Genomic DNA, 19,815 nt, shown 5'->3' with positions numbered 1-19,815 from the left:
TGCTCTGAACCTGTTGATACTTCCTCTAAAATGGCCAAAAGGGTCCATGCCCTGTGACTCCTTTCTTTCTCCATAGGGAAGAGTGAATTTAATCCTCCTGTTACACTCTTCCCATTTAACAAAGTGAATTGTAGCATGCTGTTTGAGAGAGATTTCACCTTTTTCATTTTAGGTGCTGCCATGTTTGCACATTTTATAAATATTAAAGGAAAGGTCTTTGGTGTGATAGGACTGTAATATTTATATTGTTGGCTAAAAAACAAAACATGGAATTAACATACATATGCCTCTCTCCCTGATCACTCTGCTTCTATACTGTTTCCTCTCATGCCCTCAAGATCTGCTTTTTGTCGTATATGACTGCAAGACATTTGGGGCAGACACTTTCTACCATGAAACTGATGGGTGACATTTGACACAGGACAGAACAAAAAGACAATTTCACCCTCCCCATTTCACTCTAATCCCAGAAGGAAAAGAAGATCGTACCTGTATATCCAGTTTTACAAACACAGTTGAAGCTTCCGGGGAAGTTCTGGCAGGTGGCAGCATTTTTACAGGGGCTGGACAGGCACTCATTGATGTCTCTCTCACAGGCCATTCCAGTAAAACCATCTGGACAATTGCATGAGAAGCCTCCCACCAAGTTGTGGCAAGTCCCATCATTGTGGCAAGGGGATGGGAGACATTCGTCCATGTCAGTTTCACACAAATTACCATCATATCCTGGCATGCACCTACACACAAAAGGCTGCAGAGGTTCATTTGCCATGATGATGACTGGGATGCTCTCATGGCTCTTTAAAATAGGTTTCACAGCCAGCCTTCTCAGACAGCTTCCTCCATTTTGACATGGGCTTTGTACACATGAATCATGATCTACAGACTCTATCCTTACTCCACTCTGACGGAAAAGGATTTCTTTAATGCTCTCAAAGAAGGTAGCCACACCACTGGGATTCACATACTGATTGTTGTTCCGTTTCACAGCTGCCATCAGGTAGGTTCTGTTACTCTCTTCATAAACCCCATAGAGCTGCACAGCTGTCCCTAATCCAGGCAACTGTGAACTGGCAATACGCAGGAAATGAAGGTAGTGGTTGGTCAAAAAATCTCGCACAGTTTGCACACCAAGGCGAAGAAGGATGCTGTTGTCAATTGTAGCATTACTGAATCCTGAAAAGAAAACCCGAACATTGCTAGTAACTGCATTGTGTAACCCATCGTTGCTCAGGATTGTCAGATCAAATGTTCCATCTGTGGACCTTGCCTGAGAATTCAGATCACAGGAACCCCCTGGAATATTAAAGAGGCTTGTAACTCCTGAAGTGAGGGAACAGTGGAAGCTGTCTAAAACATCTGGATCCTGGGGTTTCACACTACCTAAAATTCCACCTGGGAATAGGTTGCCATAATAATGAACAAAGATCTCTACTGTTCTAGGTTGTGAAGGATTGTCATTTTGGTCTATTACTTTGATTTGTACAGTTCCTGTAGAAGACATCTGAGGGATGCCAGAGTCTCTGGTAATAACTGACAAGTAGAAGTCGCTTATCTGCTCTCTGTCTATTTCCCTAGTTGTGGTCAAAATTCCTGCAGTGCTAAGACTAAAATAACTTGTTGCAGGACCAGTGCTAAGCAAGTAGTAGGTAAAGGGCCCTTGATTTGGAGGGAGATCAGGATCTGATGACTGAAGTGTCATCACATGAGTTCCTGCACGAGTATTTTCCATTACTTCTCCCTGACTGGTAGACAGGGTAGGTCCATTATCATTGATATCTTCCAAAGTTACGAATAAAGAGGTACTTCCTGTGGCTGAAGGTGTTCCTGAATCAATTGCTAACACAGTCAGGTTGTAGAGAGGTAAAGTTTCTCTGTCCAAGTCTGCAGTGACAGTCACCTGTCCTGTTTGTGGATTGATGGAAAAGGCACCATTGTCATTCCCATAACCAATAAAATAGGAGAATCTGCTCCAGCTTGGGACGGAATCTGAATCAAAGGCACTTACAAATGTGACATGAGTCCCTGGAGGAACACCTTCACTGATCTGTACATTGTAAACCTTGAGGCTAAAAACAGGAGGATCATTAGCATCTAAGACAGTTATATTTACTATTACTTCATCTACATCTGCACCACGAATGCTCCCAGAATTTTTTGCAAGAACTTTCAAAGAGATACGCTCTTCCTTTTCTCTGTCAAGAGGACCTGAAACATAAATCTGTCCACTCTTCTCATTAATCTGGAAACCTTTCTTTCTGCTACTGCCATAGATAAGATATTGCACTTCTCCATCAGTTCCCATATCACGGTCACTTGCAAAGACTTCTCCAACAACCATTCCTTTAGACGCTGCTTCAGAGACCTCAAAATAGTAAAGCTTAGACACAAAACGTGGCACATACTCATTTGTTCCTTCTAACTGGATGTTGACACTAGCAAAACTGCATCGCTCTTCATCTGGAACATTAAAAGCTTTCACAGTTAGATGATAACTTTGTTTTGTTTCATAGTCTAAAAACCCTTGGGTGGTGATAATTCCTGTGTTGGGATCAATGACAAAAAGGTCACTATCTGAGGACTGAACTGCATATGCAATCACAGCATTAGGTCCAGAATCGGCATCAGTTGCATTTAGACGGATAACAGTTGTCCCACTCGGGGCATTTTCTAATACATTAGGGAAATAGTCTTCTGGGCTGAATACTGGAGAATTATCATTCACATCAATAACATTAACTGTGACACTGCAGTAACCTGTTCTAGCTACCCATCCTCCATCTGTAGCACTAACAATCATCTCATGATTTTGACATACCTCATAATCAAGGAGTTTGGCTAGAGTTAATGCTCCTGTAGATGTATTAATAGCAAAGACACCAGCCTCATTTCCTGAAAAAATATTATATGTGATTAGTCCATTCATAGCAGCATCTCTGTCCCGTGCTGAAACAGTTCTAACAACTGCTCCAACCACATGACTCTCAGGGATAGTAACACTTATATGGCTTTGTGAGAACTCAGGTGTATGGTAGTTTTCCTCTGTGACAACTATTTGAACAATAACCTCCGATGAGAGTGGGGGGTTACCTTTATCCTTTGCTTTTACTGTAAGCAGAAAGTTTTGGTTCAAATCAGTCATGAGTGAAGACGCTACAGAAATCCAGCCTGTAGTTCTCTCCAGCTTGAATTTATCAGCATTGTTTTCATTAGAAATGAAGTATTCAACTTCAGAATTCAATCCAAAGTCCTTATCATCAACTGCTGTAACTTTAATTAATTTAGTGCCAACACCTACATTTTTAGTCACAGGGGTAAAATATTTACTGGCAAGAAACTGTGGTGCATTGTCATTGCTATCCACTATGTTGATTGTGACTGTCGTCTCACTGAGCAAAGAAGGACTGCCTCGGTCTGAAGAAGTAACTATGAAGCTGTGCCTATTGATATTCATGTTGCTGGAACCACTGGAGTTTTGATACCTTAAATATTGCTTATTGAAAATCTCCCCAGTGGTAGCATTAATTCGGAAGTACTCAGACTGGGATTTTATGAAGTAGAAAACTTGGCCATTAGAGCCTTCATCAGGATCTATTGCTGAAACCTGTGTGACTTTTAATCCAACTTCAGCAAGCTCGGGACAATCTAAGTAATAGGATGTTTTTGTGAATCGAGGGGCATTATCATTGATGTCGGTCACAAATATAGTCACATCTGTGCTTACAGTCCACCCAGAATCACGTGCAGAAACTCTGATTCTATAGCGGTCTGTATCTTCCCTGTTGAGGTGCCGACTGATTGTAATGTCCCCGGTACTGGGGTTGATGATAAATGGAAGACTTGTATCCCTTATAAAGTACCTGCTGATTGCATTCACACCAATATCTTCATCTGAAGTTGTGACTCGTGTAACTGTGTAACCCAAAGGTGCATTTTCAGGCACTGGAGCACTGAATATCTGAGAAAACCTGGGAGCATTATCATTTTCATCTAAAATATTAACAATAACTTTTACTGTGGTGCTCTGAAGAGGGGTACCTCTGTCTGAAGCTTTGATGGTTAGTGTGTAGCGAGCCAATTTTTCTCTGTCCAAGGGTCTGACGCTTCTAATTTCACCTGTGGATCGACTAATACTGAAACTATTTTCTTTATTGCCATCAACTATTTCATAGTTCAACTGTCCATTTGAGCCACTGTCCTTGTCCACAGCAGTGAGAGTCAGAATTTTACGCGGTGAAAGGTTCTCCATTATTTCAGCAATGAATGGATCTCGCTCAAACTCTGGTGCATTATCATTGACATCTACCACTGTTACTTCTAATTTCTCATAAGAGGAAAAAGGAGGAAAGCCCATATCTCTGGCTTCAATCCAAACCACATATTTCTGTATAACTTCAAAATCCAAAGGTTGGCTCATGGAGAACTGTCCTGTTAGTTGGTCAATTTGGAAGGTATTGCCAAGGTTACCACTAGCAATGTAGTATGATAAGGACCCACCCCTGGACGAAGATCCAGAAACTGTGGTGACTAGGGTACCAATCGCTTGATTTTCAGGAAATATGAAAGTCCGTTGCTCAGCTTGAACTTGAGGGAAATCTGCTTTGTTGGCAAATCTTACAGTTACAGTTGTAGAGTCTGTTTTTGGATACAAGCCACCATCTTTTACATGAACGGAAAAAGTCACTTCAGAAGCCCCTGTCAGTGGGTCAGCAGCCATAATTGCCCCTCGCATTGGGTCAATGTGGAATTTTTCAGAGTTCTTTCCCATGAGGGAATAATGAAGCTCAGCATTGGATCCAGAATCAGCATCTGTGACTGTCACAGCAAACACAAACGAACCTGCCAAGAAGTACAAAGAGAATAATTAATTTTATGTAACAAAAATAGGACATTGGAAAGTAATTTTTCAATGTGAAGCACTGGGAATTATGCACACCAGCCCTGTTGTTTTTCATGGTAATCTGATGCTATTCTGACAATTAAACCTTTTTCATAAGTATAAAAGGGAGTATGAGATACTATGCCAAATTTTCAACCATTTAAGGTCTACTTCTATATGCGTGCACACAGACACAAAATGCATGCATGTGCGTAAATTTCGTTTGTTCCTGAAAATCAGGTAAGTGCATTCACAAAAATAAATTAAAAATAGATAAATAAATATTGGCTATATCTACACAAATGTCAGTGCCTACAAGCAAATGAAAATTTAGCATTGTATTTTGACTGTATTCACTAAATAAGATTTTATGAAAACTCTAATTCTAATATCTTGTATAGTATTTGATCATTTTAATAATAATAAATGTATAAATTTTAATAATAATTTCAATAATTTAAGAATGTTAAATTATTCTGTATATTGCATAAAAACCTTTCACAATGTGTACGCACCATATTTAGGAGTGTCAGCAGTCCAGCATATGTGGACTGTTTGGGTTTGCACTTGTACATATTTGTTTGTACATGCAAACCCAAGACATACACATGTATATGTGGGGGTACTTGTGTGATTAAGTTTTGTATGCACGCTTTTGCAAATTTGATGATGTACATCTACTATGCTGGATGTCCATTCACTGGTTTTGCTAGTACTGAAGTTTGGCTCACACCAGGTGTCGATATTAATCATGTCATTTTAAAACTCTGAAGGCAAAATCTATGAAGAGCAAGAGTGACTTTGACAGTGTTCCCTGAAACCATGTCTTGTTGCTATTTTTTCGAGAGCAACATTTTATCCCCAAAAGGGAAGAACTGCTAGATAAAGAACACCAAAATTCAGCATTATTGCAACACTTGAGCTTGACAAGATTGGGGCAAAACTAAGAGTTCTGCTTCAGTTAGGCACATTAATATTATGTGGTTGGGATGACTTGTCATAACCCCATGTTTTAGCCTGAAACAAAAATTAAAGCAGCCAAGCTGGATTCTCATTTCCAAGTGTGCATTAAGACCACTGTGTCTACTTTATTGTCTTTGAGACTATCACATTACACCACATTCTACTACAATTAGTGCTGTGTCTGCCAAACCCATTATCATCAACGATTTTTTTGAGTAGTTTGAGGGAATTCTAAAATGTCCTTTTAATTGAAGCTTGACATACAGGTTCTCTTTTTTAAAAAAAATTTAAACAATGTTTCATTTAAATGTATTTGCTGTTTTTAGTTAGTGAAGTAAAAAGAAATTATGACTGACTACATTTTGACATTTTATTTTCTATTAAAAAAATAATCCTATATTAAAAATTATAGGACACTATCTGATAATGTCACATAATTCAAATGTGTTCTGCTTGAATGCATGAAAATGAAAACTTCAGCAAGAAATCTACCCATATGTTACTGATCTCAGATCAGCTATGCACTGCTCATAATGTATGAAGTTTCATCTTGTATAACAAAGGTCTTTGTTGATGTTGTTCTGAAAAGGGAAAGAAATATGGACAAAATACATCATTTCTTAAAAAAACCACTATTTGGAATCACTTAAAATTCAAAAGATTGGACACAGTTCCTGGCCATGAGATATATTATTTCTTAAAACGGATAATAAATATCTTCTATACTGGGAACATGTGTGTTTGTGTGTACAGAGTGTGCAATCTTTGCAATGAGAGCAATACTGTGCAATTCTGTGAATCACATTATAAAACTTTCTGTTTTGAAAGATTAGGGATCCAGAGTTATTCAACTTTAAATCTGGTGGAATCTTTCAGTTTAAGACATTTTTTAATTGTGACAACTGTATATAGGTTGAACCTCTCCAGCTGGGCACTCTCTGGCTCGGCAACATCTGTGGTCTGGCATTTTAGTTAGCTGGATGTCCACTTTTCTTGGGAGTGGCCAACTTTCCCGAGGTCCCATAACGCTTGTTTACAAGTCACCAGTCCTAGCTCTCATTGTTCTGTGCTGTTATTTAGCTCCGATTTACCCCTGAATATCTTCTGAGAGCCCATCAATCAATGTAAGGGTTGGTAATGCTGCTAATATTGACCTCCTGTGGTTTGGTAAATTCTCTGATTCAACACCAGTCAGATCCCCAGGGTGCCAGACTAGAGAGGTTCAATCTGTTTATGAATGTTTTGGGATTACAATGAGGCAAAAATCTGCAAAGATAAAATTGACAATAAACCAGTATATATACTTTAGCCCATGAAAGGTTATTTTAATCTGGGGTTTCAAAGTCATTTTACCTTAGGGTCAGGGCCAGTCCTCAAATCCTCCTACCATGCCAATAGGCACCCCTCTCTGGCAGGGCCCCAGAGAGGGGATCTCTGCGCTCCACCTCTGGCCCACACCCTTCTCACACCGCATGTGTTCTGGCCTTGCCTGCTGCCCCCAGATGATGTAGCACAGTTTAGAAAAGTGGAGCTACTGAGTTATGTAAGGGGACTGTTACCCCTTACTAAAACTCTGTGGGAGTTTTTTGGTTTACCAGCTTCAGAAGGGGAAGGGTTCATGAGACTGACAGACCCCAGAGACAATGGAAAGCAGTCAACACTCCAGCTCAGCCAGACTGACAGGTTGTAAGTGGGGATTGTTCTGGCTCTGTCTCTGAACAAACAAGCTGTGTGCAGAAGAGGTCCTGAAAAGACAGAGAGCTGAAAGAGGAGTACAAGAAGAAGTCCTGCAGCGACAGAACCAGACACAGACTGGCCAAGCAGTGCAGACCCTGTGTTGAGCAGCAGACTGGCAGTGCTCAGAAAGCCAAAAGGAACAGAGAAACAACACAAGGAGCTGGAACTGGCCAAGCAGCACAGCCTGCAGCTGGATGTGGTGAGCTACTGGGACCTGCAAAGTGTGGGGAAAGGCTCTGGACTGGGAGAGGGGTCTGGCCACTTAGAGACTGAGGCTGTGTGGTCACTGCCAGTGCAAGTGTGTCCAGCCTGCAGCCCCTTGCAGCACTTCCAGGGCTTCTAAGGAAGAGACTGTGAACTGTCCTTACACTCTGCAGACCGCTGTGTTGATGTCCCTGTGCTACAGAGCAGAGCTGTGTGTTCTCATTTAACCATTCTCATTGTTTCTTATTCTATTCTCTTTAATCAGTTGATGTTTAATAAATTGTATTTGCTTTGAACCTTATGAAGTGATCACTGGGCCAAGAAGGCCTGCAGTGTAAAGAGAGCACCTCGGAGTGGGGACACCCTAACTCCTGCCCCTAGTGACTACAAGGTCAGGGATTAAGCCCCAGGAAACCTGGGCCCAGCCTTGTTGGGGTTTCAAGGGCTCTGCTACTCAGGAGAGTGGAGGGGGAGCCCTCAGGATCAGGGAGCCGTGGGGTAAAGGAAGTGGGAGCGGGGACTCAGATCCTTTCGCTGGTTCATTTCACCGGGGTGTATAGAAGCCAGGAAAGTTCCCCACAAGAGCGGGACCATTCCCCCGCTTACAGTTAGCCCAGGAGATGGCAGTGGAGTGGAGCTGAGGCTGCTGTGTTGTTTTGCTTCCCCACATCTCCTGCCACCGCTCTAGATGTGGGGGGGATAGGGGCAGGCTCTCTGCTGCTGCCCTGCATCAGGCATCCTGGTAATCCCCACGGCTGTGTCCCTCAGTTGAGGGGGCTTGAGGGAAAGGGTGTAATGGGGTGGGGAGAGGGAAAAGGAAGGGTGGAAAGAGGTGGAGTAAAAGTGGAGCAGTGGCTGGGCTTAGAGGTCGGGTATGGATACTCTCTGCCCCAGGGCCACAGGAATTCACGTGCCAGCAAGTCTGTGCAGGTCGGATCATGGAACTTCTCAGGCCCCTGGGCCATGAGTTTGAGACCCTTATGTTATGTAATAAATCCTACTGAAATCTCAATGCAATGTACAGTTTCTTAATTACGCAATTTAAAAACCTCACTAAGTAACCAGATGGATCCTTCTATTTCAACTATTTTAAAAAGGTAATAAAAACTAGATAAGGTCAGTTAATAATTAGGCATCTATTATTCATGAAACATTATGACCTTCTGTGATTAAAGAGTGCTATTAACATTCTATATTTAATATATGGCAAAGCCTCTTGATTCACAGAATCACTATTCACAGTTCTGCATATTCGCCAGGGTCTCCTGTCCCATCCTAAGGAAAGAGCAGGGGGCTGGGAGCTGCAGAGCTCTTCATGGTTCCCAGCTTAGGCAGTGAGTTTCCTGCACTTCCTGGCCCTCACAATGAGTCTGGGCTCCCAGTATTTGTGAATTTCGCCATTCACAGTGGTGCCAAGAAGGCCTCTACCATGATCGGCGAGGGTATTCCACAAGCGCTCAATCTATGCATGAAAAATATTAATAAATATGTCACTTTAGGATTTTTCACTTCTAATACACTTATATTTGTTGAAATATAAACTGTATAACTCAGCAGCCCAATCCTACAGTCATGTAAAATTTGGATGTGCAAAGGTATGCAGGATCCATAAATGTTTACACAAAGTGGGAAGGCTATTTAACTTCAAGAAATTTCCAGAGAAGCCTTTATAACTGAAGGCTTTGTAATACGGATAAGAATCACTATAAATATTTTTGAAATATTGTCTGAGAACTTTTCAGACACGCAGAAGGTCTTTTTAAATATGAAGAGGCGATTTTCAAAGACAAGAAGAGCAGTTACCACCTCTTCTTTTAAATATCACTTTATCATTTCTTTTTCTTTTAGATTTGGGATTTTAAAGTTACTGTAAATGTTAAGTCATGCCCGCTGTTAGGCTCCTTTGTAATGCTGCTATCAGAGAGATGTAAAGGGCCTTAGAATAAATGAGGTTAAGACTATGAGTATTGTCTTTGCCTTCACAAAGAAATAACCTATAAAGAAAACAAAATTAATCATTTAAAAAGTGTATATACTATGATTATTTGCTACCTTTTAAAAATTAAATAATATTACTATTTGTACAGAATCAAGTGTGCACATGACACTTTGGAAACACATGGGAAGACAAATTTCCTACTGTAATCACAAGACGCTTAAATAGACAAGTTTTGGTATTCAATATCAATTCCCTTGAAAAAGGGATCTTTTCACCACGGAAGTTTGAATGTTAGAATTTATGTTTGGTCCACTAAGAACTGTCACATCAACTGATCTGTATGCTTTTTCTCAATAATAAAACATCTAGAACTTTTTTGTCTTCAATGTTCTTTATAAAGATTATTTAATGTAGCCTTTCATAATCACTGTTGTGAATTAATAATAAACTAAACAAAATAACCATTCTTCTGGATAACAATGCATATATTGTAACTAGGGAGCTTTAAAAGAGGATGATTTCATGTGGATATGAAAAGAAAAAAGCACTGAAGAAAACATAATTACTAATCCTTTCACTGTCTCATCTTTTTTTAACTGTTCCAACAGCATGCACCAAAAACAAGATAGGCAATGTAAAATAGTTACAAGAACATATACTTTACAGATATCTTATGGAATGATCTATCATTGGATCAGATTTTTATATTATCTCTGATATCTAGAGAGCTACCATTATCAAATTACCTGAAGTTGTAGGTGATGGAATATGTGTGACGTAAGGGTGGTGTTGAAATTTGGGAGGATTGTCATTCACATCAATAACAGTGACAAGTACACTGGTGGAACTGGAAAGCGCTTTGGGAAAGCCACCATCGCTGGCCACAACCACTAAGGTGTAGTTCTCCTTAGTCTCTCTATCTAATAATGCACTGGTGATGATCTGTCCAGTTGATGGATTGATTGTGAATTGTGAATTACCACCAATAAGACTATAGCTGTTCAAAAGACAAAAAAAAGTCATTTTCCATTAGTATTGTCATAAGAAACTCTGTTATGAGGATATTAAATTATTTAAACTATTAAGATTGCTGACTATCATGCTGACCAATATTGTCTCATTGTTTCTTTGTGTTTCTCCATTTGTCTACCTGTATCCAATCATTGTTTTTTGTTTTATACTTGGATTATAAACTCCTTGAGGCAGTGACTATGTTCTATGTACAATACCCAGTACAATGTGGTCCTAAGTGCTAAAGTAATAAAAAGCAATAACAATAAACTAGAAATGAAAAAAAAAAACTCCAAGGTGTACTTAACTACAAAAAAGGAAAAAAACAACAAATGGTCTGGTAGACTAACAAAACATGTATATGGTATCATGCGCTTTCGTGGGCACAGTCCACTTTTTCAGATGACCAGAGTTATGAGTTTGGGATATGAAAACTCGAAATAAATAGGAGAGGGGAAGGAGAGGGGGAAGAGAAAGAAAAAGGTAGAGAGGTGGGAGACAGAGCATCATTAATTACCTGACTTGTATATTCTGACCTGTGTTTCTACAACTTAATAGTCTTCGCTTTGGAAATCAGCATTTCCACAAGTTTTTACCTCCAAACTGAATTAGCCCAAAATGTTGTATAGTTGGGTTGAGCAGTACAAGACGCAGTATCTCTAGAAGCTACGTAGGAAACTTCCTAGCTAGCTACCATTTTGGTGCCAAAGAACACACAAAGTTGTAGGAAATACTCATTAATGCTCCTAACTCATCACTTCTTTAATCAAAACTTCTATCCTGCATTACAGACCTTCATCATTCAACATATTGTGAAACCTGCACAATATTACTGGTGCAATGAAGTTGATTTGAAATTTAAGACTGTATTTACTGGGCAACTGAGGTTTGCTGATATTTTGGCCAGTCATTTAAGACAGGTTTCTCTGTACTCTTTTTAGGACTTTGCTAAAGTGTGGGAAAGCTCATTCGATACCTTTCATTAACATTTCACAGATGATGACAGGAAATGATCTAAGCAGAATGGAGTCTGTTCTGCTTTCTTGGAATTAGAATGAGCTGCTGCAGTTGGGAGATTATTTTAATTGACCCTTCAAGGAACTGACAAAATTTGCTTGCTTTATAAAGATGCAGATGAAGCAGAATTGACAGGGCACATTTGGGAATAAAATGCAGCAGTTTCTTGAGACTGGAGCCTGACAGTTGAAGTGGATATACTAATAGACTAAATATAATTCCACAAGGATGAGCCCTTCCAATCTGAATTTGTAAAATGCATTGAGGAGTAAAGATTTGTAAATAGCAGTAAGGATTTGTAAACTGACACGAGTATTGTTTTACTATGTAACGATCCTGAGCCAAAGTCTGCTTTTGTTTTCACCAATTTTAATCCAGAATAATTAACTTGGAATCAGCATAGACAAATGCTGCTCCCATTTGGCTTGCCTTTTAATGTGTTGAATCATGTATTTGTAAAGTATTAATTATCCAGAGAAAAATGTGCTATAGGTCATTAGAGAGGCTCCATCTTACTGACACTCTTGGATTGTCAGTCTCACTTCTAGTCAGCACTGCCAAATGGGCCATTGAATGTCCAGTTGGCAGTGCTGCAGAGCATAGGCAGGCTACTTCCTACCTGTCTGGTGCACTGCTCTGCTCCCCAGAAGCAGCCAGCAGGTCCCACTCCTCCTGGGGCTCCGTATGCTACCACCACTGCACTGAGAACTGGTTTACGCTCCAATTGGCCAGTTTCTGGCTAATGGGAACAGAGAGGGCTGTGTCTGTGGACAGCGATGGCAGTGTGCAGAGCCCTGGAAGCAGCAGGACCTGCCCCTCCTCCTCTCCTAGGAGCTGGACCTGTTGGCTGCTCCCGGGGCAGAGCACAGTGCCTCAGGAAGGCAGGCAGCCAGCCTTTGCACTGCTGACTGGGAGCCACCCAAGGTAAGCTTGAGGCCCAATCCCCCCATCACACCCCTGAACCCTCCTCAAACCTGGAGCCTTCTCCTGCATTCCTGACCCCTAATCCCCAGCTTCACTCCAGAGCCCTCACCCCCTCCCACATACCAACCGCCTGCCCAAGCCTAGTGAAAGTGAGGGTTGGGGAAAATGAGCCTCTAAAGAAAGGGAAATGCAGTGGATGGGGGAGGGAGGGCTTGGGGAAGGGGCGGAGCCTCAGGCAAGGGGCAGGGCTAGGCTGTTCAGTTTTGTGCCAATAGAACGTTGGCAACCTTCAGCAGATTGTGGATTTTTTTTCCCAAATGACCAGGTAATATAATGAATTGTACAATTTTTTAAATAAAAAAGGTAGAAGTGGATAATTCCAGTCTATGATATTATAACCTTGATAAAAGCAAGACACATAATTGTAAGGAAAACTACTTCTTCAGAAATGCCTGAATCTTCATGATCAGCACTGTTCAATCTAAATATTTCTGTGGTGATCCAGAAAGAGAATGGCCATATGAAAAATGCATAAAAATATTATTTTTGCTGCTTATTTTAAATAAAAATGTGTTATGGCATGACGAGTCACATAGGCCTGGGCATTTCCTAGGGAATCAATAACTGCTTCGAAATGATGGCAATAAACTCTCACAGGCAAGTTATTAATCCCCAGAAAATGCCCTGGACACAATCTTAATTTATTTACTGGCTAAAGAGATATTAGTCTGGAGGTGAAATTAATCCTTATGCAGAAACCTGTAAAAGGCCTAATGAACTATTTAAGTCTCACTAAAGCCTTAAATTACAGGGCACATATGGGCAAAGTTAACCCCTCACCTACAGTGTCCTAACACAGGCTGTTATGATAGTGTCATCATAGCATCCTCTTTATTACCCTACTTATACCAAATTTCCTTGTTAAAGGACAGCACAAGTATTTCCATAGATAAATACTAGAAAGAAGTGTTTTTAAATAAAAAAATTAACAAAAATTAACACTTAAAAGCAGAACCTGTTCAATTCCACTATCCAGGCATGATTCAGGACAAAATTTGGGTAAAATAACAAAAATAAACAAACAAACAAACACAATCAGTATTACCAATCATTAGCCACAAATCAAAACATTCTTACTCCAATGTCCCATTCTTCTCAGACAATAAATTAATATTTGTCAACTAAGTATAATTTTAATGGAACTTTATAAGATTTTATTTGTTAATGTGACAGCATCTAAAATCCACAATCAGGTGAAGCCTCATTATGTCAGAAGCTGTAAAAACATAACAAATCAGAATTACTGCCCTAAAGAACTTAGCATCTAAAACAATGTGTCTTTTCACTATATACAATGGACAATAAAAACATGTTTATATTACAAAATATTGATTCATTGTTGACTTGTATACTTTTCCTTTGCAGATAATGATTTAGAATGTCAAAATGGCATGTTATATATTTAGAAACCATGAATCCATACTTACAACTTATCACACTGGCAAACCCTGGGACCCATGTGGATTTCTAACGTATTCAGTGACATTCTGTGGTGGCACAAGAGTTTGCCTCTGAAGTCAAAGGAACTCTATACCTGCATGGAGTCAGTTGTAGGACCAGAGTCTACACTTGACATACTGTATTTATGACAAATGGCCCAAAATCTGGGTATTACTCCTGTGATAGGGTATGTAAACCCTATATTGGACAATGAAGGGTTAGGAAACAGCTGTGGGTTTAGCCAATCCTGTCTCTCCACACCTGCAAGAAGAGGCTTGAAAAGGAGCTTAGCAGGGAGTAAAATTGCTCACTATCTGGCAGACCAGGGAAGAGAACAGATATTCATCCCTCAGTTTTGGATTAAAGAAAAGGGCAGACTAAAGGCAGGAGCTTCTCAGACAACCACTGCCTAAAGGCTCTGAGGGAAGGGTGGGACCAGATCCAGAGGGTCAATCCCCTCTATCCTTTACTAACTCAGTGTTAATTCACCCGGCATTTTGTTCACAGATTACCTGGGAGGGAAGAGACTTTAAAGTGACCTGGCTAGCTGGCCAAGTCACAGTAAGAGGCAGGCCACTACAGAAGTAGAAAGGGAGCTGACCAACCAAGAGGAGGGAGCTAATTCCTTTATACTCCTGACACTCACATTTCATTGCAAAGTGTATGTATATATACCCACTTCACATAAACTAGCACATTCAAATGTTCAAGGGCTAGATTCCTTGAGCAGTTTCCAGCCCAGGTAATTCCTACACCTCACTCCCTGTAAAGATACCCAAATACTGTCCTAATGCACATACAGCATTGACTCTCATTTCTTGATTTTATCTGAATATACTTTAGACAGAAATTATAAGGTGTTGGACTTCAGAATCCCATTTGCTAGAAGACTGTGGCAACAGGGGACCCATATATATGGCTTTCCCATTGCAGAATGCAGTACAAGCAAGCAAGATTTAACAGACCCACCAAATTATGTAAAATACAGTCAACAACAAATAGTATTATTACTATAACAATCACTGGACATGGCCAGATGTTCATGAAATGGTCTTGCAAAACCATTCGGTCTTGCAAAACGTAAGTCGGATCCGTGTAAGTCGGGGACTGCCTGTAGTGGATTTTTAAAATGGTGACCGTATGCGAATATGCTAATCAAGCACGGGATATTTAAATCCCGTGCTTCATTAGCAACTTCGGTATGTTACATTTGCATCTCTAGTTCAGACTAGGGAGCAAGTGTAGACATACCCTAACAGATTTATTAGGGTTAGGGTTAGGGTTAGGGTTAGGTAAAATCCACTTCATTAGATGAATTGTAGTGGAAGTTACAGAAGCAGGAGTATATATATATATATATATATATATATATATATATATATATATATATATATATATATATATATATATATATATATATAAGGAAGAAGTTGCTTGTGTTACTGAAGCTAATCAAGTCAGGGTCACCTGCAGGATCTTTATCAAGCCTTCTTAAAATTTAAATATCCACCCAGGGAAGTGAAGAAACAGGTTGTTAGAGCCAGATGAATACCCAGAAAACACCTGTTTCAGGACAGGCCGAACAAGGTAAGTAACAGAACACCACTGGATATTACCTCTAATCCCCAGCTAAAACCCATCCAGCGCATCATTGACAATCTATAACAAATCCCAGAAAATGATCGCTCATTCTAACAGACCTTGGGAAACAGGTCAGTCCTCACTTACAGACAGTCCCCCCAACCTGAAGCAAATACTTACTAGAAGCCAGTCAATGCCCCCCAGAAACACTTATCTAGGAACCTACTTTTAAAACAAACCCCGTTGCCAACTCTGTCTACATATTTATACAAGCAACACAATCACAAGTCCTAACCACATAAGCCACAGTATTAGGGACTCATACAACTGCACATCCTCTAATGTGATATATGCCATCAAATGCCAGAAAAGCCCCTTTGCTATGTATATTGGCCAATCTGGAGAGTCTCTAAACCAAAGAATAAATGGACACAAATCAGACATCAGGAACATCAACACACATAAATCTGTAGACTACTTTAACCTCCCTGGACATTCAGTAATAGATTTGAAAGTAGCCATCCTTCTACAAAAGAATTTAAAAAACTGGTTACAAAGGAGGACAGTTGAACTAGAATTAATTTACAAATTCAACACTTAGGATCAAATAAGGATCTCAACTGGTTAATGCATTACAAAAACAATTTCCCCTTCCTCGATATTTACATCTCCACCTGGTGTGGAAAAAAAATGAATAAGGAAAAGGAGAGGGATCATGTGAGGATTACCTATTGTGTTCCCTCCCTCTGGGGGATCTGGTATTGGACACTGTAGGCAGACAGAATACTGGGCTAGATGGATCTTTGGTCTGATGCAGTATGTTCACACCAAATGCTGTGAATGACACTCTTCCACCCTAATTTGATTAGCTTCATTAAAACAAGCAACTTCTCCCTTATATATACCCGTTTCTGTAACTTGCACTCCAATTCATCTGATGAAGTGGATTTTACACATAAAAGCTTATGCCCTAATAAATCTACTAGTCTCTAACAGTACGTGTACACTAGCCCCCTAGATCGATGTAGGGAGGCTAATGAGAGCGACCGGAATTGCAAATCAAGCCCGGGATTTAAATATCCCATGCTCGATTTGCATGTTCCCAGCCGGTCGCCAATTTAGAAATTGACTAGCCCGAAGTAACTGCCCGCGTCTACACGCAGCAGTGAAACGGGATTCCGATTTAAAGCCCTAACTTGAATTAGTTGGTAATCCTCCTGCAATGAGGTTTACCAGCTAATTCGAAATAGGGGCTTTAAATCGGAATCCCGTTTCACTGCTGCGTGTAGACGCGGGCAGTTACTTTGGGCTAGTCAATTTCTAAAATGGCGACCGGCTGGGAACATGCAAATCGAGCATGGGATATTTAAATCCCAGGCTTGATTTGCAATTCCGGTCACTCTCATTAGCCTCCCTAGATCGATCTAGGGGGCTAGTGTAGATGTACCCTAAGTTGCCACCAGATTCCTTGTTTAGGAGAAAAAGAGCTATACTCAGAATTTGAGTATATATCATCAGGTTGCCTTTCCCAGACATTTATCTGATTTTTGCAAAACTTGGTGTATTTTTTTTCTTCACAAGGGACTCTTAATTCAGAATTTGCCATGGGAGTGTTGGAATTTAAATATCCAATGTTCAGAGGTGTTCAAGACTTCTGTTAAAGCTGTAACTTACTGAGTACTTAGTGGGTACGTCTAGACTGGCAAGATTTTGCACAAAAGCAGATGCTTTTGCGCAAAAACTTGCCAGCTGTCTACACTGGCCGCTTGAATTTGCACAAGAGCACTGACTTTGTAATGTACAAAATCAGTGCTTCTTGAGCAAATACTTTCACACTCCCACTCGATGAAAAGCCCTCTTGCACAAGAATACTTGCGCAAGAGGGCCAGTGAAGACAAAGAAGAACTGTTTTGCGCAAAAAAGCCCCGATACCTAAAATGGCGATTGGGGATTTCTTGCGCAAAATTGCGTCTAGACTGGCCACGGATGCTTTTGCGCAAAAGCACATTTGCGCAAAAGCATCTGTGCCAATCTAGATGCGCTTTTGTGGAAATACTTTTAACGGAAAAACTTTTCCGTTGAAAGTATTTCCGCAAAATCATGCCAGTCTAGACGCAGCCAGTGTGTTTAGCACCTCTGAAAAGCAGGCCCTTAATATTTAGTCCTATACAAATCTGCCAGGGTAAGTGTAATTATAACTGTATTAATGCATATATTATTTTGGATGATGAATCTGGACAAATAATAACAAAGATAAGCAAAGTTTGTCCTAGGAATAAGAAAACCCCACACAAATAATGTTGTTTTCAATGCTACACCTGAAAGAACGATTTCTCCTTCCTATTCACTTTGAGATGAGAGTAGATGAAATGATAAAGTCCTCCAAAACAATTCGCATTGCTTTAAAGACAGCTGAAGGCACTTTGATAATTTCTGATCACAAGATATAAATACTATAATCATCTATGCTTTACAAACATACTTTTTATAAGATAATAAAACTTTCCAAAGTCAATTTATTGAAATAAGTTTGCATGGAATTAAAGCTTCATTGTTGCAAATTTTATGAATATTAAATCTGGATCCATTTCAAGGCTTTAAAATGGCAAAAACCCCAAGTTCCTATTCTAAGCATCAAGCAGGTTAGAAAGGAAATATGATTATATTTTCTACATGTTTATCATTCTACAATATTTTAGTTCTCTATCTCTTTATATTTACAGCCACAATGGTTTTATTGGGTACTTTCAAGACAAAAAGTAGATATTAGTGTTTGCAGTCACAAAAGTTTAAAGGGAAAGGATTACCTACTAGCCTTTTTGAATAGCAAGGAGTGCTTAATAACCAATACAAGACTGCCTTCCATTCCATTCCACATCAGTCCTCAGTGGGTAATGTTGAGCCTGTCACTGCTACTTAACATCTTCATTATTCTTGTCTCTGAAATGCTTATTGCCAGCGCTCAACAGTAGGAATTTATCCAGAAATATTATTGTTTCAGCAGCGCTGTGCAAAGAAAACTGCCAAACATTTCCTTTTAATTGATTTTTCTGAATGGGATAAAAAATTTACTTTTTGCCCTGTGTATAGTATTTATTTTGTGTATTTGCTCCAAACTAAACACAGTACAGGTTGAACCTCTGCAGTCCGAGATTCTCTGGTCTGGCAACATTCATGGTCTGGAAGGCCAGTTTTCAAGCTTAGAGCTGCAAAATCAGGCATCTAACTCCATATTTAGGCTTAGTGGAAATGTTATGTGAATGCCAGCATCCAAGACTGATAATCTGACCCTAAAATTAGAAGTGGCTGAGAAAGTGCCATTTAGATCTGGATCTAACTAGGTTTAAAGTTCAGTAATTAATTTCAAAACTGAATCAAGTGAGAGATTCAGTTCCACAGTACAGAAACCAACTATTCTTCTCAGATTTTGGCTACATCTAAACCAGAACTAAACAAGCCTATACAATTTTACAATCAGACCCTGCATTAGTTATTGAGTTGAGTTGGTATATGAGTTTGAAATCCAAGTAACTTCCCAGTTTCAAAGATAATCATATTAAAACTTCTAGATTTGATCAAACTTGAAAAACAATAGTTTCTATTCTCAAAGTATCTTCCATCAATGAATATAAAAATAATTTAAAAGCACTAATTAATTAAACCTTCTTAATTACAACTTTTATATCCAAGTGTCCCCCAATAGAGGAAGATACACTTGTGCATCTGAGGGCTGAACTCTTTTTTTTAAAAGACTATCCAAAGAGAGGAAGCTACAAGAACAAACTACAAGGTAACAAACCATCTCTGTTCCATTCTGTCATGGATGATGCTATTCATTACCATTTTATCTGACATACTACTGATATGTATACTACTCTAATCTACCACATTTGGCCAATTTATGATTGGTTAGGCAGTCCGCTAACTGTCCATGCTTCTTTTTGTGTTTACAGGAAGCCAAAGTTTAAAAAATCAGTTATACTCAGGTGAATTTAAACTCAATTTCTTTTAACTTGCCATATTTTAATAAATAAATTGTAATATCATGTATCATCCCAAT

The 19,815-nt window shown here is 39.6% G+C and overlaps 1 protein-coding gene across 1 annotated transcript in view; it reads right to left on the bottom strand.

The window, feature by feature from the left end:
• Window positions 1-19,815, bottom strand: part of FAT4 (FAT atypical cadherin 4) — a 240,320-nt gene that overhangs the window by 51,161 nt on the left and 169,344 nt on the right. The window contains exons 8-9 of the mRNA XM_075929867.1: window positions 10,469-10,719; window positions 490-4,839 (exon numbers count right to left, since the gene is read on the bottom strand). Of these exons, the coding sequence (XP_075785982.1) occupies window positions 490-4,839; window positions 10,469-10,719 (4,601 nt within the window). The remainder of the gene's footprint in view (window positions 1-489; window positions 4,840-10,468; window positions 10,720-19,815) is intronic.

The sequence above is a fragment of the Pelodiscus sinensis genome, chromosome 5, assembly GCF_049634645.1.
Source record: "Pelodiscus sinensis isolate JC-2024 chromosome 5, ASM4963464v1, whole genome shotgun sequence".
Classification (NCBI taxonomy): Eukaryota; Metazoa; Chordata; order Testudines; family Trionychidae; genus Pelodiscus; species Pelodiscus sinensis.
The sequence above is the reverse complement of the archived record's forward strand: the minus strand, read 5'-3'. Positions and strand labels throughout refer to the sequence as shown.